A 26,816-nucleotide genomic window follows, 5' to 3' on the forward strand; every position below is an offset into this window, starting at 1 on the left:
TCGCACCATTTTCGCTCTATATTGCATCAGTTTTGTTTCGTGTAGAAAATGAGATGCAAAAGCTTTTTTGTTTCCGCTTTTCAACAAAACGGCTATTAGATCAAATAAATATTGGTACTGACTAAATTCTGTGATTTCAAAATGGCTGTAATAAAGTGGTACAGTGAAACCCCGCTATAACGAAGTGTCACGGTACCGAAAAAAATGTTCGTTATACCGGGGTCTTCGTTATAGCGAAGACCCCGTTATAACGAATTATCCGGTCAACAACAGAAATATTCGTTATAGCGGGGTAATTTAAAATTACCAAAAATTCAATACTACAGAAGTTAATTGATGTCGAAATACTGTATAACGCCAATGTCTATGACATAATAAGCCGTTGACTGATAGGTTGCTGTCAAAGGATTTGTTGACTGTTGATCTGTACAGCGTTTTATCTTCTGTCGCGTGTTGAGAAAACCGGAATAAAGCAAGCTGTGAATTCTACTCTACGCTCAAATCTGTCGTTGTTACTGACTGCGAGCGAGCAACAGGACAAAATATTCGTTATAGCGAGGTAAATTGTGCGTTGGGACCGTCAAAATCTTTCGTTATAGCGGGGATTTCGTTATAGCGGGGTTCGTTATAGCGGGGTTCGTTTCAACATATTTTACTGTAAATCTGCCGGGCTTTCAAATGTTGTTCTTTATAACGGGGTCTTCGTTATAGCGAGGTTCGTTATAGCGGGGTTCCACTGTAATTGAACTTCATGTCGTGCAATTTTGGTCTGATATCACACTCGTGATTTCAAATCGAATCACGCGTGCGCGCGGTATGATTTCACACCAAATTGCCTAACAAATGAGCAAATGACATACCATGTAACTCCCTGTTTATGTCCATATGACGTGCTGTGTATTTTAAGTCGATAACCAGGTCGATAACAGTCGACCAGGGTCGCATTAAGTTTAACCGAATATTATAAATATATATATTTATAATAAAATGAAAACCGCAGTTTCGTAAAATCTGGTTCTAAAGAGGATATCAAGATCTAGCGTGACTGTGAAAGACATATCTGTCACCAGGGCCAGACCCCAAATGCTGTGACGCAATTGTGCGCCAGAAGCGTCCCTGTTTAATTCTGTTAATAAGCAACTAAATATCTTTAGGTTTACATATCTCGATTAGCGCGGAGAGCACACACCGCGGTCAAGAGCTATGATGTTGCAGTTATTCCATCTGAAACATTACATCATTTTTCTTCTGTTGGGGATCTCCTTGGACAATTCAACAGGTATACGCTGTAGCTTGCAAAACGTGTTTACCAGTACGTCTAGACAATACTACACATAGCAAGCTCAAAGGAACAAAATTTGTCTGTCACGTATTTGGACTTGATGACCAAAACCAAAAAGCTTTTCAAATGGAAACTGCTGGATGAAAAAAAATGATTTCATCGGAGGCATTATTGCGCTCACGCTATGATACAGCGCAGCTAAACAATTGCGAAAAGGCAAGTCGTTTTTATGAGGATAATCAAGTAGTTTATATCGTAAACAAATTGTCTGGTGTAGCCTAAGGTATAATCCTTTACGTTATTGTTTATGTTGATACTGGCAAGCCTGACGCCCATGTTAACCGACTAAGATTGTCGCTAAGCCTTGCACCCAATGAAAACATGTTTTTGAAATTCTCCAAAGAGGGAAATTCTTCTCCGATGCCGTTTTTAATTTGAAATTACTCAGAGCGAACGGTAAAAATGGATATAGAGTGGTTGGTATTCCTGAGTTGCCGGATATAGCACAAATTTTCTCTCAAGTTCATGGTGTTTGGGAAGTCTCTGTTGTCAAGCTGTTCTGACATTGTCGTATATGATTAGCAAATATATTACCGATCTTCAAGTAGACACTTAAATCCGCTCACAGTGGATGTTTAGGAGTTCATGAATACCCAAAAAGTTGAACCAGAGAGGAGACGAGACTGACCACCAACGATTGTCACGAAAAGCGCGACTGAAATGAAGGTCATCTTTGTCTTTACTCTTCAGGTTAATAAAAGTTTCCTGAGACCCTTAGGTGATGTTGTGGGTTTGCGTGAGAGGTAACTTTCTCAGAGCTTCAGGCACTGCCGAAAAAATAACCTGAGATCAGGCGTTATCTTTTTCTTTTTTTTGCTTCTTTGCTTCTTTGGCTTGAGAGGGAAAAAAAATAACAGATTACAGAGATAAAGGGAGAGGGTATGATCGCAGGCTACGGAAGAAAAAATTCGGTCTACTCTTAATAATGTGAAATTTTTAGTTTTACACCACTGCTTTCTACCACTATGTATTATTTTATTTGACTTATTCCTTTTTTGGGCGAAAATATCTTGATGCCTATATAGGCGTTCGCAAAAAGCCCCTAGACTTGATTGGAAGCCATTGTTCGCGAAAATTATAGCAAAAGCCTTATAAACCCCCTTCTGTGAAAGAGCACGAACCCTCTCAAATCATAGAATGTAAACACCCTTGCGATAATAAGCTTATTAAGTCAGGGCGGGCACTTCGGCTTAGCCTCCACGGATCTTGTTTTAGATTTGTCGGGTAGAAATGAAAAGTCACGAATTAATTCATACCGCAAATTCTGCTTTCAATGAAATGCCATGTTAATAAGTGTAAGGCACTAAGAAGGTTGTGTACAGTATATCATAACCAGGATACCGGGGGTCCTTCCTCATACATGCTTCCATAACTGGGACAAATAAAGTTATTTCCTATACCAGGGTTTTCTTAATATCGGGCATTTCAATTTACTAACCAAGTCTGAAAAGACCTGTCGTTACAGGAAGGTCATTTCTCGGGCGTTAGCGAGAATGCGGGGGAGGAGTGTAAGGGATGCCGATCACTTGAACCAGGTCATATGTGTCCTCCTGGTTCCTTTCTCTTCTTTCAAAATCCTTTTTAACGGACAAGACAGAAACCTGTTTAGAATTAAAGCATATTCAAACAAGTTTTGCTTCTACACTATTGTTTGGATTTTAAGTTAAATCTGAAATTTATGGGTGATGTCACTGGTTCCTATTTTAAAGTCCACCAAAGGTTTTTTAGTAGGCCTAAATCTTTTCAAAAAAGTATTATAATGATGCACGACAGACCAAAGGGGTAAGGGTGGTTTCAGCTACCTCGCTTGTGTCTCAGTAACGGTGCGGATAATCCATTCTCGTGTTCAAGGCTGTAATTATTGTGGTCGGTGCCACGGATCGTCATTATGGCTAGGGCCATAATGACCTACAAGTACAAGTTTTTGTTATCGTTTTGAATTTCTGAAAATGCGCCAAAAGCTGAACGACTTAAAAGACTTGATTGAATTTCCGTTTTTCATCAGTATGGTGAGGTAATACTTCTTGGTCTTAGGTAGCGTGATCATCAGGCGACAGGTTTGGTAAAATCGAAAAAAAAAATTTAGAAAGAGTTAAAGAGGAGTTACGTAGGCGATTGCACCATTTTTTTTGTTCCTTTAATAACTTTTTAATTTTATTTGGGCATTTGTTAAGCATTTCGTAAATAAATCGATCTATATAAGTAATGAAGAATTATCCTTTTCCTCTATGAAAATTACAGTTGAGCCTGCAAGCCTAAAGGCATGCAAAGACCCATTTATATCAAAACTGCTTGTTACTTAAGTTACAGTCATTAGTTCTATGGTGCTTAGAATGCTGCATGTGAGTTTTAGCTAGTTTCCAGAGGATCATATTATTGCATCATATGATTTTAGCGTCAGAGAACAGATTAAGGATTGCTGACCGGTTCAGGAGACAAGTTGTCAAGGAAGGACGATGCCCGTCGTGGACTTTGATAAGGAACTGTTCGTCACTTGAACAATGCAACTGGGATGGAGACTGTTCTAGTACTCAGAAGTGTTGTAAGAGCACGTGCGAAGCTCGATCATGTTATGAACCTCTATTGGCTATGCGACCCGATGAAGGTAATTAAAGGAAATACTCTCTTAGACACTCATATATCTTTTCGTTATTTCTAAGGGACCTCTTGTTACTTCCTAATATCGAAGGGGACTAATTATAATCTTATGCTCGTCTTAATCTTGGTTGACTTTTCTTTTTTAGTTTCATCCCTGTAGAACGTATTTTGAGACTATCGGCTTCAATACGGGCATTTGACTTTTGTCGTGGGTTTAGCATTACCTCATCACTTGCCCACTCTATTGGATAGAAGCTTCTAATTATGAGCACTAGCACTGAATTACTGTATCATTTCCACCCAGCCTTAAACACGCTATTAATTCAAGGGACGTCGCTTTGATTGTGTCTTCACGGGTTCATTACTGCATACGACAAAAAAAATTATTTATGAATTTACTGCTTCAGATGCCTGCCCTAAAGATGAAACCCAAATAGCATCACATAAAGGCAATGCTAATTGTCTTCCAGGAAGAATAAGGTTCTGCTATAAAGGCAACTGCAAACGGTATGGCTTACGTTACCACCCGTTAGTATTTTAATTTTTAAAATGTTAAACTATGGTGCAACAGGCAAACCATGATGATGATTGTAAAGTCTGTACCTGTATGGTAGTGTGGGTCGCCCTTCTCTATGAGGTTGTGGCCAAGGGGGCTCTAAAACTTGATAAGAAAATTGTCTATTTTTGACTCCTTTTTCCCGATCAGCCAAAGGATCTACTCTCCTCGGCTTGTTGTTGCTTGTTTGTTTTTGCGTGTGACTGTGTGTGTGTGTTTTTTTTTACTGAAGGTGTAGCAAGTTCCAATCTGTACCACAACGTAACACTATGAATAAAACATCTTTCTTCTATAAGTTATCTTCTTAAATCAACCCTCGTTTATTTGCAGATGTTGTTTCCACTACACCACATGTAACCCATATTCGGAAATGCTCATGACTAAGGAAGAGTGCCAAATAGGTAACAATCTTTAAGAAAATATCTCCCAAAGAAATTTTTTTACAGACAAGATATTTAGCATGACCCATTTTTTGTTTTTTTATTATAGCACTTTGTTCCCCAAAGATCTGTAAGTTTCCTGGAGAAATATGCGTGCTTGACAAATACAATACTCCGAGATGCTCCTGTCGATCAAAATGCCCTACTCCCCTTCCTGGAGAACGTGTTTGCGGGACCGATGGAATTCCTTATAAGAGTGCATGCGAGCTGAACAGAACAGCCTGTATTTTGGGAGCAAAAGATATAACGATAAAGAGATACGGAAATTGCCAGTCAAGTGAGTCTCATTCATTGTTATCTTGGTAATAAGTCACTTACTAAGACTGTGATAATAAAAGGAAATTTTTTATTGTTTATCAATTGTGTCGTAAATTTAGGAATTTAAGTTTGGGCTGTCCCTAGTGAGTCTGTGATTAAAAAGTATTCGAGTTGGACAAAAAAAGACTTAGGAGTTCTGAATATTGAATGTCGTTTACTTTACTTTTTTATGCTTTTGTTTGTTTGTCTTATTCTTTGATTTATAATTATTTGATTTTATAACCATTTCGGAGGTGACTTAATACTTCAGTTCTGTCGATCAAGGAAATTCTAAACTTCATTTTAAGAAGAACGGAAAACAAAAGCGGTGTGCCAGGTATATGAGCGCCCCCCCCCCCCCCCCCAACAAAAAAAAAAACATCAAGATCATCAGACCATACGTTTTCATCCATAATTTACCATGGTGATTTCATTACTGACTGTAGGAGTGAGTGGCGTAAAATTCAGCCAGAGGACTTGTACTTTTAATATTTTCCATTTTCGTAATTAGAACATTGTGTTCCTAGATGATTTTTTCATTTCGATCAATTAATCATTATAATTTTTTCGTGATACGATTTTCGTATTCAGACGGGGACAAGGTTACAGTTAGTACAACCCATAAGAAGAAGCAAGTTCTCCCTGCTTACAAAAAAGGGGAGCTTACATGCCGATTTGAGGGAGTTCCTGTCAGCATCATTTGGCAAAAGGTGGGACTTCGAACTTTGCCAGACCGAATGGTACCACGTATGGGCAGGTTAGATATCCTAGATGTAGGCATGCACGACAGTGGCATGTACAAATGCATGGCTTACGACGGATTTGGAACAGCAGAGGCGGAAATAAACGTAACTGTAAAAGGTAAGCTTGAAGTTAAGGCAAAATGCTCTGTAAAGTATCTCCCGCAAATAATAATGCACAGTGCGTTTTAAACCTTAACTATAGTTAATTTGATTGCCCAATTCGATAATGTCATTGGCTAGCTCGCATAGACTTTGACTCCTGTTGACTGTGAGACGGTGATAGGTATGGTATTTAGAATGGGCCTTTAGTAAATGACAAAATAAAAAGAAAAGGAGGAGAAAAAAAGAGAGAGAAGGAAGAGTGAAAATATATGCTCTTGCCAATTATGAGAAAGACGGGATGCCGTAAACCCTGTTGTTGTCAAATGTTTTAGCGACAGCTGCGAAACGTTGCATTTAATTTGGTATTTATTGTAGGACCGTCTAGCATCGAAAAAAAGATCATGCCTCGTAAAGACTGTTTAAAGCCTCGAAACTCTGGATACTGTAGACTCTACAACGTTCGATGGTACTTTGATGGCAAAGATGCACTCTGCAAACCATTTGTATATGGCGGCTGCGGTGGCAACAAGAATAATTTCCATACACAAGAAGCTTGCAGTTCTGCTTGCAACCATGCAGGTAAATAACACTGTGGAAAATTAAATAGAGTGCCTTACATGGTTTTAAAAAGATTTATCGGATTAACCAAAAAACTGCAAAGTCAATCCCAACTACCAGTGAGAGCTGTCATCACTTGGCCAATTTTCTATTTGGCTACGTAAATTGAAAAATCAACTGTGCTTTTTGTAGATAGAATGAAATATTTTGAAATAAAGTAAACCTTATAAGAAATTTAAAAATTTTGCTTAACTATTTGCAGTTCACGATCATATCAATTCAACCTTTGTTTTCCTTTCAGCTGGAGATATTTGCAATTTGCCAGTGATCGAAGGCCCGTGTAGAGGCTTTATGCCAAACTGGTTTTACAACGCGAATACATCACGGTGCGAGCAGTTTGTGTACGGGGGTTGCGGTGGTAATGCTAACAGATTTAGCACCAAAGCAAAGTGTCAGCAACGATGTATGGGTACGTAAATCCTCTCTTTGCACTCAACTGGCTCTAAACTAAACGTATTTTTATATCGTTTTTGCACGCTGTCGAGAAATAGTTGGCTGCATGACACATGTCATGACAAATCGATGTTCAGATGTCGGTCCGATTTCGCCTGCTAATGTAGCGATAAGTTTGGATGGACCTTCTTGATATAAGGAAGGTACAAGTACTACAAGAATGAACAATAGAAATCAGATTAAATCGCTCTTTAAATTGCTTGTTGGCAATTCTGCAGAGAGGTGGTAGGTTCTCCCTTGTGGGCCATGGTAAGTCCAAAACATGAGGAGTACTGCTGGGAAGGGCCATGGTAAGTCCAAAACATGAGAAGTACTGCTGGGAACTTTCGAATTGAAAATTCGCAAATAAGACTTACTAATGTCGATAGCGACTTTCCATGTATCACAGCATCTTTGTCAACCCTGCTGAAAGATAAAGTATTCAATTGAATGACGAAGAGCCCAACCCGATATGCTTCAATTTTGTTTGTTTGTTTTTAAATTACTCGTGAGTGCTATTACGGCTTTATTATTGGTACCTTTTTTGTTTACATGTTTCAAACTATTCACTCTTAGCAGGTGTTGGATTTGCAGACACCCTTTGTTTACGACAACAACTTGCTGGTAAACGTAGTAAACGTCTGGGTGCTTTTGTACCAAAATGTCGGCCTGACGGAGAGTATGAGGAGATGCAGTGCCATGGATCAGTTTGCTTTTGTGTGGATGAAGGCGGTGAAGAAATCGTTGGCACACGGGTTCCTCGGCATCATTCTCTCAACTGTAAATCACAATCACCTCCTGGTAAAGGGACAGAGCTTGATACCACATAATACGAATAATAACAAGTAATCAGTAGTTTCCAATCTCCAGCAGTTGAAGTTATAGAATCAGTAAATGAGTTCTTTTCCACTGACTTCAAGAATAGCTGGCTTAGGTTATGGTTTTCGCTCAGTTTCATCTTCCTTTGCTCTTTTGCATTGTATCAAGGTTATCACATTTCTTTTACGCAATAGACTACGAGTAGTCCCCCATTTTTCCTCAAGGGATAGTAGAGCGAGCGAAACGCGAGCGCTCGTGAAAATCACCCCACGCGAGAAAAGGCGACACGCGGCGGGGAGAGAGACAAATGATTTTCACGCGCGCTCGCGTTTCGCTCGCTCTACTATCCCTGAGGAAAAATGGGGGACTACTCGTAGTCTATTTACGCAAGTGCAATGGGTGTTGTTCAGACGTTCAGGTAACGTATGGTTGAGGTAAATTCTAAGCGTATCACAAATATCGAATAATTTATTTCCAAACCACAGGAAGTAGTTTCAACCAAATTTGACCGTTAAAATGCTGCTTTTCCTTTATAAAAGCTGCACGGCCCTTACATATGGCAATTTATTGCTATCCATACATTTCTAATTGTCTTCATCCCCTTTTTAGAAGGTGTTATTACTCCCTGCCAGAAGGCGCAAAAGAATTCCAATAGTCTTCCTTTTGGTGACTCACATTTAATTCGGTGTAAGCAAGATGGCAGTTACGAAGAGGTGCAGTGCAGTGGATCAACTGGATTCTGTTGGTGCGTTGATGAGAAGGGTTTCCAACTTAATGGAACAAAGACTAGGGGACCTTTAAAGTGTCCTTCACTCGGTTTGTATACGGCTTTATCTGCGTATGTTTATAACTATCTCAACGTCACTTCCTTTACCAAGACGTCGTTTGGGCACGATTTCTAGTTATAGCCTATGAAAAAAAAAAATGCAATTTCGTTGCACACCCACATAGAATATAGTTTCCTTAGTATCAAATTAAAGCTTAGCGTTTACTGAATTGTAATCATTCTCTTTTTAGACATGAAACCTTAGTATAGTTGTGAAAAAGGGGATTTTGCTTGGGGTGTGGATGGGGAGTATTTTTGACCCTTAATTATTAGAATCACCAAATGAAGAAATCAATTCAACCTTTCAACTCAAACTTTCACAAAATGTCAATTTACTGGTGAAAATTGACGTTCATATAACCTTAGTTTGGCCACTATTTGTCATGGCAAATAAGGATTGTTTTGTTCTCAATTTTGTTATTTTTTCAATTATAGGCGTAAGGTTAACGCTTTGTCAGAAACAGTACATAACAAATTCCAGAAGTCTTCAACCAAAGCGAGAACCTCCTCGGTGTCAAGAAGATGGAAGCTTCGAGAAGATTCAGTGTCGTGGAATGACGTGCTTCTGTGTTGATACGGAAACTGGGAGAGTTGTAAAGGACAGTAGCATCATCACGCTTTATGGAGAGCCTAGATGCCACGGTACAGGTAAGCAAATACTATACGAAAGATGATAATTTCTCTAGCGTGCGCGCACTGCGCGTGATTAGCTTCGGCTAGTAACCATGATTTAAAGTCGTTTTCATTGTAACCACGTTACGCTTTAATTCTAAATGCCGATTTACGTCTTCCGTAATTGTTTCGAAAGTAAACTTGTTTTGCTGTTTTATGTCCGCTTGTTTTAGGTCATGGCCTCACACTTTGCCAAAGAATGCATGAAGAAGCCATTACCAATCCTACAAAGGACATTTACGTTCCACAGTGCTCTTTCAATGGGAGTTTCGTGGACGTTCAGTGTCATGGTGCCAGCAACGAGTGTTGGTGTGTGGATCAACAAGGCGATGAGTTGACTGGAACGAGGTCCAAAGGGCCTCTGAGGTGTGACGGCCTAGGTTTGTTTCTCACTTTTATATTAACAGTGCTGTTATTGTTAGAACTACAGCGTAGGCCCGTGTGAGGATTTTTGATAGGGTTTCTGCTTTGACGGTTGACGGAGTTTAATACCTGTAATCCGAAATCTTCTTTCGAATTCCTTCCACAAGTGTTTTTGAGTATATTTTTAGGTCGAGCGATTGACAGCCTAAACTATCGATGAGTCCTATCAGCGTATGGATTTCAAATGAGATCCTGGTCGTAGTATAACTAATCGTTTTGCCAAGGGTCGTCGCCTAAATTTGAAACCATTTAAAGAGATTGTTGGGCGTAGTCCTTTGCTTGAAATTTCTTCCTTCGTCCAAAAAAGAAAGATAAATAAATGAAAGGGAAATGAAAATCCTTCGAATTTCCAAATGGGGAAAAGAAGTTCGGGAAGAATGAAGGTGCAGATGGCAGGTCAAGTTTGTACTCCGCACTTGCATTGCAGTAGTCCTAAAAAGTGTCCGCTTTAAGAATATTCTTCTATCGTCAGGAAATCAGTTATCTGCTTGTCAAAAGGAATATCAGAAGAACCTTCGTCGCCAATCCGCAATCCGCTATGTACCTCGTTGTGCTGTAGATGGCAGTTATGGCAAAGTGCAGTGCACGGGGGGATTATGTTATTGCGTTACTCCACGAGGAGAACAGATTCCTGGGACCAAGACATTTAATTCTGCCAGAAAACCAAACTGCTCTCATCCAGGTATATTAAAACCTATAGGCGGAAATAAAGCAGTTTGTTGTAACTGTTTTTTTTTTTATTGAACGGTTTTAATGAATCTAATTGTTGTCAGTTTTTCACCTTTTGACTAAACACTTAACAACATTGGTTCAGTCGCTTTGTTTATGAACGATGCTGTTCGTAAGAAAACGTAGTGACATTAGTAGAAATCCAAAAACGCAATCGGAATATGCCCGCTAATACTCTCATCTGGTTACTTCAAATGACTATCTGACACTGATAACATAGTTACATGAACATGCGCTTGATAAATCTGAGCAGAGGTTTAAAATTAGATATTTCCCTTTCTAAGTCTGAATATTGAAGCAAGCCGCGCATTTTGGTTGGAAATCTGCAACAGCAACGCGTCAATGGCCACATAAAAAAGTACTATTAACGCCGTCTTGATTCCCTTTTCAGATGCCAACATCAGCCCTTGTGAGAAAAAGCGTCGGGAAGCGATTTTCTTTTCCCTAAGTTATGTTCCTTTCTGTAAACCTGACGGAAGCTGGTCGGAGATACAGTGCGAACGCCTCTCAAAGAATTGTTGGTACGTGGACACTAACGGACAAGAGGTCCCTGGCACAAGATGTAATAAATCAGAAAAGACACCCGCTTTCGGTTCGTGATACTTCCTTTTCTTAATTTCCACCATAAAGCTTTTACACATAAAGCACTCATCAGTCTCATTTGAAACATGCGGTTGAACCCAGGGCCGTTTTCACGAAATCTGCCTTTCTTGTTTTTCTGTTTTGTCCTGTTTTGTTTTTTTTACTTCGTGGACTTCATTTTACCCATTTTCATTTTTACTGTTAAGCCACTAGGGTCAGACAAATGTAACTAACTGCAGCTCAAAGACTAAGCGGCTGGCTACTCCCTTAATTGTCAGTGTCATTCCATCGATTGATCTGTCTCTTGGTCAAGAGTTCACTCAACGCTTGCGTGCATCGCCGAGAATGCTATTGGTTTTTGCGACATGTACTTACAGTGCCAGGTTTCTCAATGCGTGGCATAATACTTAGTGTGTATCAACTTAGCGATTAACATGACATCTTGTTGTATCTATAACAATTCTTACTTCTTTTTCGTTTTACCTTTTGCAGAAAAGCTGAGCCCTTGCAGAAGGAGGTTGGTCAATTTGTTAAGGAGCGCACAGCCTGGCAGACATCTTCCATGGTGCCGAACAGATGGGTCTTACAACCCGATGCAGTGTTCCGGCTCTTACTGCTACTGTGTATACGAAAATGGAAATGTGCAGCCTGGAACAAGGATTAGTGTCGCTGCGGGTAGACCTGTCTGCACACACATCAGTAAGCTATGATTGACTGTCCCTGTATACAATTACACTTATCTATTTTAGGTGAAGGCTATCTGCATTTTGCCAGAGAGAGCCATCGATGGAATTGGGTAAAATCAGAGTATCTGCGGCAAATTAGGTAAATTACATAATGTTTACAGTGACACAATTTAAAATAGGGGGCGTGACCTGTACTCGATGCGTTGTTGTTGTTTATACGTATTACTAGAGAAAGTAGCGAAAAGTTAGAGGAATGCAGTACCTTGTAGGAGTCTACATAAACATCATACTCTTTTTCATGGTAGAAACAATTCCTTGTGTAATATTTATTCGTTTACAGAATTGTCTGTCTCTTCGTTCGCTTGTTTCTCAGGTGGGGCAGTAACTTCCTGCCAGCGTAGATATCGAAAGGCTCCATTTCAGCTTTCCCAAAATCTGTTTATATCTCGATGTAAACTAGACGGACGGTACGAGGAAGTGCAATGCCAGTCCTCTAGTGGCCAGTGCTGGTGCGTAGACCAGAATGGAAAGGAGATTCCAAAGACCAGGTCATCTGAGCTTATAAAATGCCCTGTCAAAGGTAGTTGGCGCTTGTAATGGTGGTACTGTAAGTTTGCCATAATGCTACTGCTTCTTTTTTGAATTAAGATAGAAGATGAGAAACGAATCATAAGGTCTTTTCTGGTGTTGCGCGGAAGGCGCTGGATAAATTTAAACGCCTGGCCATAAGAGCTAGCTTTGACTCTTGAGGGACAGACAAGGATGAGGCAATGATAGATGGGTGGTATTGATTTTTCGCAACTAAAATTGATATCTCAAAAAAAAAAAAAAAAAATTATTCATCAGCGCTAACAAATCACAAGGCTCAAAATCCAGATCATTTTTGTAGAATTTATGTGGCACCGTGCTGTTATTGAGGAGTTGTTTAATTTGAAATGTATGGGCTGCAGCATTCATTGTGTTGTTTCTTACTTGTATTAAAAATCAACGCGGATAATTTTTTAAATTTAAATCAATAGTCAGTCCTTTGACCTCATGCCAGAAGCGCTACATAGATTATGCAAAGAATCCGCTTCCAGGACTGATGATTCCAAGGTGTAAAAGGAATGGCACTTTTGAGCCTACACAATGCAAAGGACTCGACTGCTTTTGTGTTGATAAAGAAGGAAATGAGATCAAGGGAACTTCTTTGCCAGTTAGACTCGGAAAACCTAACTGTGACCTCCAAGGTGTGTATGTTGATTGTATAGTTTGTTTTTTAATGCACTGAGTACCTTATTCATTGACAGCATATTCATTAGTAATAAACATAAAGTAATCGAAAAGTCATGCCACACGCATGAGCCCACAACAAGCCAGAAAACCCTCATTTACCAATAATTAATTCTACAAAACGGCAAGTCCTAGAAAATTTGACATTCTCCATCCGTTCTCCCACTTCTAAATACATTCTTTCACTGGAAATCCCTTCAATTCCCGATGTTTTCCTTGAGGTGAATGTCGTATTGGCTGAAGGGATTCAGTTTGTACTATAACCCCGGGGCTGTTGCCGGTTAACTAAACGGAAACATTAACACTTCCACTATAACAAGGATAACGTTCCCGAAAAGATGAGAGCCTCTAGGTTGTCAATCTGTGGGATCGAAGTGTCATGGAATAACTTGAAAGTTATTGTTATTATTATTATTTTATTTATTTCTAACTATGCAATCAAGTGGGCTGGGTCAAACCCCAAATGAAAACTTGCATGGACCATTGGTAGTTATATTTTTTAGGTAACAGTTGAAAAAGCTCATTTTGTAAGTTTTTTGGGCAGATACAGAGCCTCTGTCCATTTGCCAAAGACAGCACAGCGAGGCATTAAAACTTCCCGCCAGTCCTTTTCGTTTCATTCCCACATGCAAACGTGATGGTAGATTTGAAAAAATCCAGTGTCTTCGAGCTACAAAGCAATGTTGGTGTGTAGATGAAAACGGGCAGGAAACCTTTGGAACGCGGACCACTGGTGACCTCAAATGTCCTTCCGCAGGTTAGATATCAGACATTTTTAATTCGTTATGGCGCAGACATTAAGCTATTACATAAATCTTTGTTTTCGATACGTTTTTGAAAACCTCCATTTACGACTCAACATAAACCCATCGGAAGCTCTATTTTGACTTCTTTTGTATTTTCTTCATTCCACAGCTTCTCCTTTAACTCAGTGCCAAAAGGAGTATCAAGAAATTCTCAGAAGCTGGATTTTACCAGGTCCTTATATACCTCAGTGTACACACGATGGAAGATATGAACGAGTGCAATGCCAAGGACGCTACTGCTACTGTGTAAACGAAAATGGAGTAGAATATGCGGGAACACGAGTAGATATCACTGAAGGAAGACCAAAGTGTCACACTGGAGGTGATCCTTTTTGTCTTTTTTCTCTTTGAAATTACACTGTGGAATTACCTCGGACAAAATTAACCGACTTTTTTTGTTGCTCACGAGGAGGGATATCAACGAATGGACAGCACATCATTCATTAGCAATGGGCCAATTCCGAAACACAGTATATGTATTTTTAAGATGGTTCATACACTGCTCCAAGACTTAGAGGAGTAAATGAGGAGAATGAACGGTTTAATATGTGGACCTCAATGTGATTTCACTTGTTTTATTCCTCCCTTAAGCTTAAAGTATTTGTCCAATTCTGACCTATTTATTCTGTTAAACAAAAATGTGTTTTTTAATCCCTTTACATAGAGGTCTCTGGAAGTGCTCTACCATTTTTGTTTACCTTTGATCTTTTGATCTTATATTGCAGGCCACGCCCTCACTTTTTGTCAAAAGCACTTTCAGGACTATCTTCGACATCCAAAGCCGGATCTATTTGAGCCTCATTGCAGTAAAACAGGGGCCTTTAAATCTGTTCAGTGTCATAAATCAGAATGCTTTTGCGTTGACCAAGAGGGAGCTCAGATTCCACAGACAAGAAGGAATATTGCGACAGGGAAGCCCGCTTGTTCCTGGCCAAGTAAATAAACTAAATTAATAGGAAAACTGTTGACACATAAGCTATAATCATCACAAGTTTTTTTTGTTGTTGTTTGAGACAAATTCTTGCTACACTCACTGTGATGGTGACAGCTGTAAGTTTTGTCAATGGCGATTTTCTGCGTCATCTGAGTTAACATGTAACAAGTCCATGAAACGGTAAAGGGTTGTGGAATTCAGTTCAGGCAGATCTAAAATTAAAAGGCATCGCTCGTGCCTCCCCAGAGAGTGTCGAGTAGGCAATTACACTAGACTTTTTGTTCAAAAAAAGTAATTCAGATCGATTTCTGCATGTGGTTTCTTCTGGAATGTTTTAATTTTTGTGCTTTTTATTAGGAATGGCTTTGACCAAGTGCCAGAAGCTTCTGCAAGAGTCAATATCCCGGTCAACAGATCCTAATCGGTTTGTTCCAAATTGTAAATACGATGGTAACTACGTAGAACTACAGTGTCAAAACTCCTCTGGGTTGTGTTGGTGCTTGGACAAAGGCGGTAAACAGCTAAATTTAACAGCAACAAACCAAATAGTCAAGTGTTCCGGCATAGGTAAGGTAGTTTTTCCGCTGAACCGTACGTTATGTTTATAGCCTTTGCTTTGATACCCTGGCATTGATTATTAGTGATGATAGGATGGGTGGGGTTTCGTTTTCTCAATTCTTTGTTGCAGTAGGGGGCGCTTGTATTAGTTTTTGAATGATTTTTTTGTCACAGGATGATACATTTTATCCCTCCATCGTTGCAGAGACTGATTCTCTATGCTGGAAACGCTATCAACAAAACATTAAAAGTGGCATTCCAGGCTCCCATGTTCCATGGTGCAGGCCTGACGGAAGCTTCTCTCCTCTACAGGTTCAATCGTCTCAGTTTTTCTGTGTCAACAAAATGGGTGATGAGGTGTCTGGCACTAGCGTTGATATGACCCTTGGTAAACCTGACTGCCATGCAGCTAGTAAGTAAATCAATGATTTAAACAGACAAAAAATCATGGCGCAGGATGCCTGTTGTTCTCGGGACATTTAATTCCAGTTCAACCGATAAAATTATGGGTCAGTCATGCATATACTCTATAATCGTGCTTCAACCATTGGTTGCTTAGAATTCACACGATGCTCATTTTCTCTAAAATTTATATGATGTAGGCGGCAAACGTAACAATGAATGCAGCGCGCTATTGTTTTTTCGCTTTTAGTCCCCTCTCTTTCGCAAATCGTATATGCGCACATTTCGCAGTGAACGTTAAGAAACTACCCTGCGTGGCAGGCGTTAGAACAGGAAGGAGAAGGGAATTGGGGCTTCTCACGAGCCCAAAATCCCCTTTCCACGCAGGCTAAGAAACTGAGCCTTGCCTTTTTGCAGGTATTTTCATAGGTCAAAAGTTAAACCGGAGAAACAAAGATGAACTGCGCGAACGAGATCTTAATTACGTCGTAAATAAACTGACTGTATGTTAAATATTAAAATAATGATGACAGGTGCGGTTAATCTTATTGTTAAATACAAACCATTCTATTAGCCACCAGTGTAAGGCCCGTTTCAAACGTCGTGCTACTGCCGTGCCGAACTCAATTGGTCGAATTAAATTCGACTTTAGCACGGCAGTAGCGCGACGTTTGAAACCAAGTCGTGCTACTGCCGTGTTGCACGGCAAGCCTTACCGTGCTACACGACAGCGACTCGACTTGGTTTCAAACGTCGCGCCACTGCCGTTCCGAGCTCAATTCATAAATTATAAATACATTAGAATACATTTTAAAGTTTGCCAAACCGTTTCTTTATTTTTGTGCTTTGTTTTCGGCAACAGCCGTTCTATTCGACTGAATTAAATTCGACGTCTGAAACCAAGTCGTGCTAATGTCGTGCTGCAGTCGAGCTACAGTCGAGCCAGCTTAGCACGGCAGTAGCACGACGTTTGAAACAGGCCTAAGAGTGACATACCCTAGGGATAAGATCAAGAATAACAAGCGAACAAAATAGACTTAACAGTATTATTTGTTTTGATTTAAAGCATCTCGTGGATTTATAGTAACGCCTTGTCAACGTGAACGTGCTCGTCGCTCCCATCTTCCGTTGATGCCTGGAAAACATGTTCCCCGTTGTAATGTTGACGGGACGTATGAAGAAGTACAGTGTGACATTGCGATTGGACAATGCTGGTGTGTGGACCGAGATGGTAGAGAAATAGAAACAACAAGGACTGAGAGAGTCATTAGATGCGGTGCAGGTACTTTGATTTTCCTAGCCCGGGTTGTTCAAACGCTGGATAGCACTATCCACCAGACAGATCACTTTCCAGCGGATAAGTATTAGGGAAACCAATTGCGCTACCCAGTGGATGGAGACTTATCCAGTGGATAGCGTTATCCACCATTTGAACAACTGGTGCCAGGATTATACAAGGATTTGTTCTGTAGCTTCTCTGACCAACAAGAGAGTTATTCGTTTTCTTCAGCATGCACAGGTTCTATGTCAAATTCCTCTGGCATCTGCTGTGTTATCAGTAAATTTTTTTAGCTCAAAAATATATTTTCACTATTGGCTTTTGAATGCGATTTCTTTCGTCACTTTTTAAAGTATAAAATGTCCTTTTGTAGAGAATCTTACTTCATGCCAGAAGCATCAGAGAAGGGCCATAGAATTTTCAAGAGCTGGACCAAATTCCTGGAACTTTATACCGAGATGCAGGGAAGACGGCGGGTATTATGAAGTGCAATGTCACGTGAGCTCCGGCCAATGTTGGTGCGTGGACCAAAATGGCAATGAACTTTGGGGCTCTGTGACTCGTGGATTACCAGACTGCTCAGGTAAATAAATGTATAAGATAACTCGAAATTAAACTGCATTTACTCAATTGCATGCAAGGCTCCGATAGCATTGCTCAACCCACAGTAGCTGGAAAATCGTGACAGGGTAAAAGTTCAGAAAACGTTGAAGTGAAAAGAAAAGCGTGTCTGTTCCATAAAAACTAGGAAATTTCCACTATTAAATTCCCCATTGAACACCCTGTCATCGTTTAAACTAAAGCGGGCTCATTCAGGCCATATTGTTGTCTTTTTAGAGCCTCTACAGTTCTTTCTTCTTTGACCACCACAGACTTGTGTATCAAAACATTCTTCCTCAGGTAAATTGAGGAAATTAGGCAGTCATTGAATTTCTGACCCCTACTCTAAGGAATTATTTATGGTAAGTACATACATTCATATTCTAGAATAATTATTAATCATATAATATCTTTTTTAGTGAATATAACCAATTGTCAAAGTCATCGAAGTCGAGCCCTTGGTTTGGCAGGGAATCCACCCCCGGGTACCTTCGTTCCGCACTGTAAACCTGATGGAAACTACGACGAAGTTCAGTGCCATAGTTACACTGGCCTCTGTTGGTGTGTCGATGAACATGGAAGTGAGATCCTGGGAACTAGGAAGTGGACAAAACCTCGGTGTTCAAAACTTCCGACAGGTAACAGACTATTCCTTACTCCTTAAATGACAGACAAAATTGGCACAAGCTTTCGGTGAAAAGACTTATTGTATCATATAAATGGACTGAGAGAATTCTCCAATGATTGCCTTTGAATACCATTGACTGTTTATAACATACGAATGTCCACCCAAACGATCATTCAAATACTGAAATTGAAATTCGCCACGGTGAATCAACACGGTGCTTGGAATGAAACAGGGCTTGCGTCACTGCAACCGACATCAAGCCCTTCATCACCCACCCAGCTAGCGTTGATAGATTGTACACACCACCGGGGTCTACCTCCATCTACTCTTAACGATCAGCGATACGGGTTATTTAACGTCCACAAGAATAAGACCAGTGAAGGAGCTGTGAGACGGGATCACGGTTTTCGTCGTTATCCCCAAAACAGGAATGTCAGACTATTTTTAGTTAGTATATACACACTCAGTGATCTTGGTGATTTAAGCGATCTGATTGGTTCGCTATCTCGGACTATTCAACAATATTCACCTCCTAGCGAGTGGATAAGGGACTGTGCAATAATTATCAGGAGGGGGGGGGGGGGGGCTGAAAAACTAGAGTTATCTAGCAAAAACTCAGACAGTACCCCTCCTCCAAAACAAAAAAATTAGTTCTAACCCCCCTCTGTTATGTTAAAAATAACGCCGCACCCCCCCCCTTCACTTCCCACCACACTGACTAAAAACTGGACTGAGCTGCCATCACAGCTTCAATAATGACAAAAGTTATTATGTAACATCTAGTATCGAGAAGGATGTTGATCGCTTGATTGAAGATTTAGACAAAGCATTTGCTAAGTACCGGGGTGCTTACCACATTACCTCAAAATCTAAAACTTTTGAAGCCAGAAAGAGAAAGGAACAGAGAAAAAATCAAAGAACAGGAGATTGAACGCTTCAAATAACAGACGAAAAAGAGGTTGCATTATATTTAGATCCTTGGGAGGAGAGCCTGTTCAACTTTGTTATGAGCCAGATATATATGGAATTCAGCAAATCGATTCAGTCGATAAAGAAACATTACTTTTATTCACATAAAAAACCGACAAAGCTTGTCTACGAGATCTGTTTGATTCCCATTGTTTTATGGGGGAAGCTGAAAAACAAGTTCATGACTTTTGCTTTACATAGGATCAGCTCAATTAATTAGAAGACGGGTTAAAATTGATCAGTTGTGAATTTGCTTTTCATTTTGATGGAATATTTTCAATAATCGTTTAACAGCTGTTCGTATTGATATTTGTTACAGTCTATCATGATGCTCGTATTAAGAATCTTTTATTGCGTTTAATTTTATTTACATTTCGAATAAAACTTAAGGCCCCCCCTCCGTCAAATGAATGATTTTACTTTGAGCCCCCCCTATCTTGGCAGCAATTTTATGTAATGCCCTTCCCTCTAGTTTTTCAGCCCCCCCTCCTGATAATTATTGCACAGTCCCTAATGTGTGAGCTCGTTTTTTTTCCCATTTTCTTAGAGAAAGATCTTTTAAAAGTCGACAAAATCCTAGGGTTGACTTTTTTTCAGGCAAGAAAAGACTTCGAAGGATTCAAAACGGCGTTTTTCCATTTTCTGTTGTTGAGTTTTGTGGTCGATCGATTGTTTACAACTCCCGTTAATTCGCCTAGAAGAGGCCGTTTCGTGAACTCAGCGTTTCCTAACAAGAAAAATTTGGCCCAAAAACGAAGTTTATTTATGACAAACAAATTTGAAAGCAAATGTTTTCAGAAATTCTACGTTTCAAGTAAACACGAGAAATAATGCTACATGAAGACGATGTCTTACCTCGAGGAACCGAATCGCCATTTTTGTCAGCACTTAATGCGAAGAACGACACAACAAACCTTTTAATTTTCGGCTATAAACTTGGCGAGTCAAAAGAAAACAACAAAGCTCTTCTTTTCTTCTCAGGTAAGGAAACAATTCAAACTTTTAGCGGTTCCATTTAAGTCATTACGCTGTTGTTTGCGAAGTGATAAGCTTGTGAATTGCCATGTTTGAAAATTCTACAAAGATCTATTTTTAAACTGTTGCGTGTCTAGCTGACCTGATCTGTCAATCAAATCGTACTTTTTAATGAGACATTTACCAGCGGGTAAATGCAGTTAATGGAGCATGAAGCCCCAGGGGGGTAGGCTGAGAAAGCCTGCCCCGTCTTAGGCTCGGTGATATCTTGAAAGCCTGATTCATTAAATGAAAGCACTCTATTCTTTAAGCAGAAAACAAAAGCTTTTCATGGCTAGAACCTCACTAATTTGTCGCATGTTTGTCATCGTGTATTTTCTTAGCTTCACAAAGATTGGTCCCTGTTTTCAAAGCCCTATTCAGAGCTATTCATGGCTAGACCTTAATCATGATAAGTTGAGATAGTTTATAGTACAACTGTGCCTATTGGCCGTACTTTGAGACACTGTCTGACTATAAAGCTTTGCCAATGCCACTCCTAGTCATTATTTGGTTAGCTTGCACGAAAGCAATCATTTAAAGTAGTTTTGTTACCCGCCCTCCCTCCCTTTGGAGGAGTTGTTGTTTTGTTATGTCTCAATAAATTTTGGTGGGTCACTCCCTGTGGTGCGGTTAAGTCTGCGTTGCGACTTCCCCCAAGCTTTTGGCATTGCTTGTGTCTTGCCATCTTTTGAGCTATTCCTTTGCCTTAATCTTGTCCGATCCAGCCCGTGCGGCGATGGGGAGATAAGAAAGGCTCTGCCAAGATTCTTGTCCTACCCCACGGTAGTGGGGCGATAAGTAAGGCTTGTGTTATTTTGTGCGCATAACCCGAAGTCGCTATAACCTGCCACAGAGCTGTGTCCCCCCCTCATTACGCCATCATGTAGTTGTTGTTTATTTAGCCTGCGTGCGTCATTTATTTGCGTGACGTTTGCATGCGTATCTTACAAGCGGAATAGTGACATTAATGGTTTCCTCCCTGATTTTGTTGAGATCACTTCGTGTGTATACACTAAAACAATTATTCTTTTCAATCTCGGTGAATAGTGGCTTTAGGAATATTTACCGCGCCACTTCGCGGCTCCGTAAATATTTTGCCGCTATTCACCTCGATTTCAAAGAATAGTTGTTAAATATCAAAACATAGATGGCGGCACATTCTCCTGGCCCTTTTTATCCCGCTGGGGTTTAGACCCGCGACTTCCCGCTCGGCAAACAGGCGCTTATCCTGGCCAATTAAGGTAATAGGAGGCGACCTTTTCGGTCGCCGTCCCTTTTTCTAGCGATAGTCTGTACCTTTACCGGATACCGTAGACGTATTCAACTATTTAGTCATTGCTAGCTGGTTATGAAGAATTGGCCTGGGGATTTTACCTAGTCAGAAACTGAGATAAATTTTTAACGAATAATCAATAGGTAACAATCGTCAGATAAAAACCCCATATTATTTTCCCTTGATTTATTTTTCTCTCTAGAACATGGAACTCCCCTTGACCTTGGTATTCTAATTGATGCCTCTGATACAGCTGTTGCCAAGAACTGGACAAAAATGAAAGCTTTAGCGTCTTCAATCGTCGCTTCTTTTAAAATTTCCACCAGCGAAACTCATGTTGGTATTGTAGTGTTCAGCCGCGATGCAGAAATTCCGTTGTATTTCAACACTTTACAGGAGAACAACCTCACAAAAGAAAATGTGCAGAAAGTTTTAGACAAACTAAAGCCTATTCAAGGGTCGAGTCGATTCGATGTAGCAATGCAACTGACCGAGGAGGAACTGTTTAACGAGGCGAATGGAATGAGAATCGAAATACCCAAGGTGAGAAACGTACTTTTTGCACGTATTAATGTAGCAAAATCTTAAAATTGAAATAGCAGAGAAAAACCTGATGTACCGTCAGATTGAATTCATACCAAGAACTCATAATAAGTGCTTCCTCCGATTGGTATTGACACTGAAACAGCATTCTGAAACACTTGTTTGAAAATTTGAAATTTCTTCGAAAAGATGGTGTTCTCTAGCAACGTGAGGAGTCAGTGACTTTCCATCGCTATCACAACTGAAGCTATACATCGAAGTGGCGTTGTTAAAGTCTCCCTAACAACCATGGGAAAGAAAGTCGCACAGAAGAAAATGGATGGTATATTGTATCGCATGTCTGTTCATGACCGTTTATAGCTGGTTTTTTCATCCTCTTGAACAATCAAAAAGATAACATTGTACTTAAAAATGACTTTGTTAACCCTAGGTCATTGTTCTGTTAACGAGTAGCAGTCAGACGAAAAATCAGGGTCCTTACACCCCATTGTTAGCTTCTGCTCAAGGTCTGCGGGACAGAGGTGTCTTCATTTATGCTTTTGCTATTGGTGACGAGGTGAAAGTTTCGGAGCTTATGGACCTATCTTCAGATTACAGAAATGTTTTTTCTGCGGATGATTTCAGCTCACTTCCGTCAGAGTTCAAAATGTTGACAGAAGTGATCAAGAATGAGACTAAAGCGAATTCTAAAGGTAGGCTTCAACTAAGTCTGAATGCTGTCAAAGGTTTCAAAGATGGGTAACACTGTACCACAATCAGGACAGGAAATTTCTTAGAAAGTAATTTCAGCTAAGACCTGGTGCCCACCAGTAGGTCGCCATAAACGACGGGCTAATTTCTGTCGATTTTTTTTGATTGGTGACCAGGATCTAATTTTCATTTGACGCTGACAAATTTACGCGAATAGGCATGTTCTAATTAAAAAAAAAAAGGTTGTCGAAGGTAGTTGCAGCAAAGCGCTCCAGATTTCAAAGAGAATAGCAAACCGCTATTGAATTAGAACGCATTCAGTACAACCTTTTTGAACGTCTAACTGGGCTTCCTTGAAAGCCACTCTGTTAACTTTCTCACTCAGTTTCATGGTAATTTTGATATCTGGTTGAATTTTGTTAATATGTGCTGTTTTAGAATGGCTTTGCAACCTCGCTCCTGAACCTGGTCAGCTCGGATGTCTTGGATCTTTAACTGCGTTTTACTTTGATGCCGCCTCAGGAGAGTGCCATTCTTTTGTGTATAGTGGATGCGGAGGCAATGCCAATAACTTTCCCTCTCATGAAAAGTGTATGGACACTTGCAAAGGTGACAGTTTCTTAGTAAACTATTAAGAAATTATTGAATTCTGATGGCTGCGATGTCGTTTTAGAAGTAATTTTGAAGATACTCTTTATGTCTTCTGCCTTGGAGAAGGGACAGTGAAAGTAACGAATATGATAATGACAAAAACTAGCAAGAGTAGATATAATTCAAAAACGTATCATTATCTCCAACACTGATTACTGACTTAATAAATAATAATTTTGATTGATTGTATGGTTATAATGCTTTATCTCTAGTTACACAGAATTATAGTCTTAGTTGTCTACGCAGAGACTTTTAATTCTAAAAATAGAGAGATTTAGAGTGACGTTTAAGGCAAATGGCAAACGTCATATTCAAGTTGGAAATTTCTCAAAATCGAAAACGTGCAGCTAAAAAAAGTCCAAAATGTGAGGTAGAAGTAATCAACATTAAAGCACAAATTAAGGGAAAATTTGGTCACGTGGTACAAATTCAAGTTTGCCGTTTGCCTTATAAGTGACTCTAAATCTCTATAATGTCATTTTTGCAGTAATTTGCCCTAATTCTGTACGTGTATTATATTTAGTCGTATATAAAATGTAACCCAAGAAGTTTTTTGTTTTTTGTTACACAGGAGTTCTTCCATCTTGTTTTGCTGAAGAAAAACGCCTTTTCGCCCTACAAGTAGGCCATTTTACTCCGAATTGCAAACCCAACGGCAGATATGAAGACGTACAGTGTTACGGCCAGACAGGATACTGCTGGTGTGTTGACGAGTACGGCAAAGAGATGGAGGGTACTCGAGTCATGGGCATACCAATGTGTAGCCTGGCAACGGGTATGTTTCTTTTTGTTCCTAAATGTATTAATTTAATTTACCGGGTAACTACCCAAATTAAATTCAGTATGGACCACTGAACTATGGTTTCTTATAATTTAGCATTTGATAGCAATTTTACTAGTTCAAATGTTTGTCAGAAAAGGGCTGCCGTAGTTTATTATTATTGTTATTTTACTTTATTAGCCTTCGGTAAACTTACGCCATGTCTTAAAGAAAGACGTAGAGCTCTGGGATTGGCGGGCGTTCCATCTATTGGAAGGTTTGTCCCTGAGTGCATGCCAGATGGGCAGTACTCACAGATGCAGTGCTTTGGAAACACAGACTTCTGCTGGTGCTCAGACAAGAATGGTTATGAAATTGCTGGCACACATCGCTGGGGAACGCCGCAATGTCCAGTTGAAGGCGAGTGAATCCATCTTTACCTCATTGCTCAAAGCCAATTGAAGTCCGCTTTCGTTAGTTTAAGGCAAGCGACATAACTTCAGCAACTGCATGATATGTCTTGTTGAATTGTGTCTTTTACTATAAAGGTTTATCTTCCTTGTGGTTTTGAGTATTATATATTTTCTACTGCCATTGACCTTACATTTTTAACAGTTTTTTGAAAGACATGACTCAAAGTTTAAACATAAATCAGGAATATTTATAGCTAAAGAATATCAATACAAGTAGCTAACGAAGGAACCGGAACAAAGTGCATTTACTCCATTACACTTCGCCTGTGTAAGTAACAGGGAAACATAATTTAAAGTCATCGCCCATAGTTGAGCTTGGGAACTGATCCCTTAGCCTTACTGATCCCTTGGCTCAAGTTTAACCTTGCCTAAAATAAGTTTTGCCACATTGAAATACTTTGCACTCTTTATAGTTCGTCCCGGCGTGTGCCCGTATGTCTCAGATCCAACTAAATGCCCAGCAGAAATGACTGAACAGACATGCTCTCAAGATAGCGACTGTACCGGATCTTCCAAATGTTGTGATTGTGGATGTGTCAGGCGTTGTACATTTGTTTCTTTGAATGAAACAGGTAAGAAAATTTAGATTAGAGAGACTTTAGATTGGAGACTACTATAGTCTCAGTGAAGGTGTGTCAAAAAGATCTATAGTGGTAACTGCGCTTATGTTTGAGAATAGAGAAAAATAATATCCTGGTAACTTCTTTTCAACAACGTAGATTAAAAAATCTCATTATTTCTTTTTGGTTATTAAGTGTTCATAATAATGGACTTATCTGCCTTTTCGTGTTTTCAAAAACTAGTTGCAACCTCAGACTGTGTCAGTGAACACGCAAAGTCGCTTTCCTCCTCGTGCCCCATCCTCAAAGCAATGGGTCGATTCTTCCCAAAATGCAAACCTGATGGAGGATATGAGCAACTGCAGTGTGGACGATCTGGTGTTTGCTGGTGTGTGGACGAGGAAGGAAATGAAATTCCGGGATCAAGACAACATGGAAAACCTAATTGCAAGAAGCAAGGTACTTGAATCACGAGAAAGCGGTAGAAATGATACCTGAAATAGTGAAATTGTAAATTCTGTGTCTTTTAAATATGTAGTTAATGTCAGTAATCATTGCCTTAATATGCCTTTAAGGTACCATGACACAATGTCAGCTGGAAAACAAGAGGGATTTGAGTATTCGCAGTAGAAGTCTCATCGGCGTATTCATCGCAAGCTGCCAGTCTAACGGTTCATATGAGCCGATTCAGTGTCACAATGCGACTGGTTTCTGCTGGTGTGTTGACAAGCTGGGAAATGAACTGGCGGGAACTCGGCAATGGGGAAAGCCCAACTGCAAAGTGTCTAGTAAGTTAATTGTTGCAATTGCTGTGGGAAGTTACTTTTTTGTAAAACTCAGAATTCTTCCATGAAGAATTTTTTACATGAAGAAAAGGCGTATCTAGTTCCTGAAGAAAGTCACACTCAGGTTCGACTTTCGTTTGATTGAATTTGAAAAGAAGGCTCACTGATTAACTCTAAGAATGAATGGAATTATTCCCACGTTCCGTGCGCGATCGTCGCACATGACGGCGCAATCTTTAAGAGATAAGTTCTCTCCTGTTGGCTTACACGACGCAGGAGAGCACGCAAACTATTTTAATGTATCGTACATGAACTATTAAGCATATTAACTAAAGAGGCTCGAAGAGCGAAATAAAATATATCTCAAGGCTTTTAGTTCTATTTTTAAAACTTGTGCAAGCTCGAATGATTACCATTGTAACAAGTTGATAGCCACGTGGTAAAGGTAGCGTGTAATAACGAAAATGATATATCATGGCAGATATTTGTTATGGCAGGCATGGATAAAAATATGTTATATTGCTTTTGAAAAGACAAAATGCTAATTGACCTTTGCTAACGCTATACGTTTTGTCGTACACGACTATTTCATCGTTTGTGAAAGAAAAGTAAAATCGCTCATAGTTACGTCGTTGAGCCATGGCAAAGGTGTTATTTAAGTTACTTCAGCAACCATATTTTCAATTCTTACTTCACCTACCAATGCACGCTCTATTTCTGTCAGTTTTTCAATACACTAACCTCTTTCGTC

General features: G+C 39.8%; 1 protein-coding gene across 1 annotated transcript in view; it reads left to right on the plus strand.

Moving 5' to 3' along the window:
• The first annotated feature begins 1,153 nt into the window (after positions 1-1,153).
• Positions 1,154-26,816, plus strand: part of LOC140928563 (uncharacterized) — a 30,819-nt gene continuing 5,156 nt past the window's right edge. Inside the window, exons 1-33 of the mRNA XM_073378327.1 lie at positions 1,154-1,279; positions 3,738-3,947; positions 4,348-4,447; positions 4,827-4,897; positions 4,986-5,213; positions 5,825-6,094; positions 6,454-6,657; positions 6,938-7,105; positions 7,705-7,929; positions 8,557-8,763; positions 9,209-9,421; positions 9,619-9,825; positions 10,341-10,550; positions 10,989-11,189; positions 11,672-11,878; positions 12,239-12,445; positions 12,885-13,094; positions 13,682-13,894; positions 14,053-14,265; positions 14,669-14,878; positions 15,235-15,444; positions 15,641-15,847; positions 16,904-17,119; positions 17,490-17,699; positions 18,136-18,354; positions 21,806-22,146; positions 22,577-22,838; positions 23,275-23,445; positions 24,059-24,262; positions 24,449-24,667; positions 25,134-25,292; positions 25,524-25,739; positions 25,856-26,068. Of these exons, the coding sequence (XP_073234428.1) occupies positions 1,204-1,279; positions 3,738-3,947; positions 4,348-4,447; positions 4,827-4,897; positions 4,986-5,213; positions 5,825-6,094; positions 6,454-6,657; positions 6,938-7,105; positions 7,705-7,929; positions 8,557-8,763; positions 9,209-9,421; positions 9,619-9,825; positions 10,341-10,550; positions 10,989-11,189; positions 11,672-11,878; positions 12,239-12,445; positions 12,885-13,094; positions 13,682-13,894; positions 14,053-14,265; positions 14,669-14,878; positions 15,235-15,444; positions 15,641-15,847; positions 16,904-17,119; positions 17,490-17,699; positions 18,136-18,354; positions 21,806-22,146; positions 22,577-22,838; positions 23,275-23,445; positions 24,059-24,262; positions 24,449-24,667; positions 25,134-25,292; positions 25,524-25,739; positions 25,856-26,068 (6,697 nt within the window). The 5' untranslated portion in view covers positions 1,154-1,203. The remainder of the gene's footprint in view (positions 1,280-3,737; positions 3,948-4,347; positions 4,448-4,826; positions 4,898-4,985; positions 5,214-5,824; positions 6,095-6,453; positions 6,658-6,937; positions 7,106-7,704; positions 7,930-8,556; positions 8,764-9,208; positions 9,422-9,618; positions 9,826-10,340; positions 10,551-10,988; positions 11,190-11,671; positions 11,879-12,238; positions 12,446-12,884; positions 13,095-13,681; positions 13,895-14,052; positions 14,266-14,668; positions 14,879-15,234; positions 15,445-15,640; positions 15,848-16,903; positions 17,120-17,489; positions 17,700-18,135; positions 18,355-21,805; positions 22,147-22,576; positions 22,839-23,274; positions 23,446-24,058; positions 24,263-24,448; positions 24,668-25,133; positions 25,293-25,523; positions 25,740-25,855; positions 26,069-26,816) is intronic.

The sequence above is a fragment of the Porites lutea genome, chromosome 2 (assembly GCF_958299795.1).
Source record: "Porites lutea chromosome 2, jaPorLute2.1, whole genome shotgun sequence".
NCBI lineage: Eukaryota > Metazoa > Cnidaria > Anthozoa > Scleractinia > Poritidae > Porites > Porites lutea.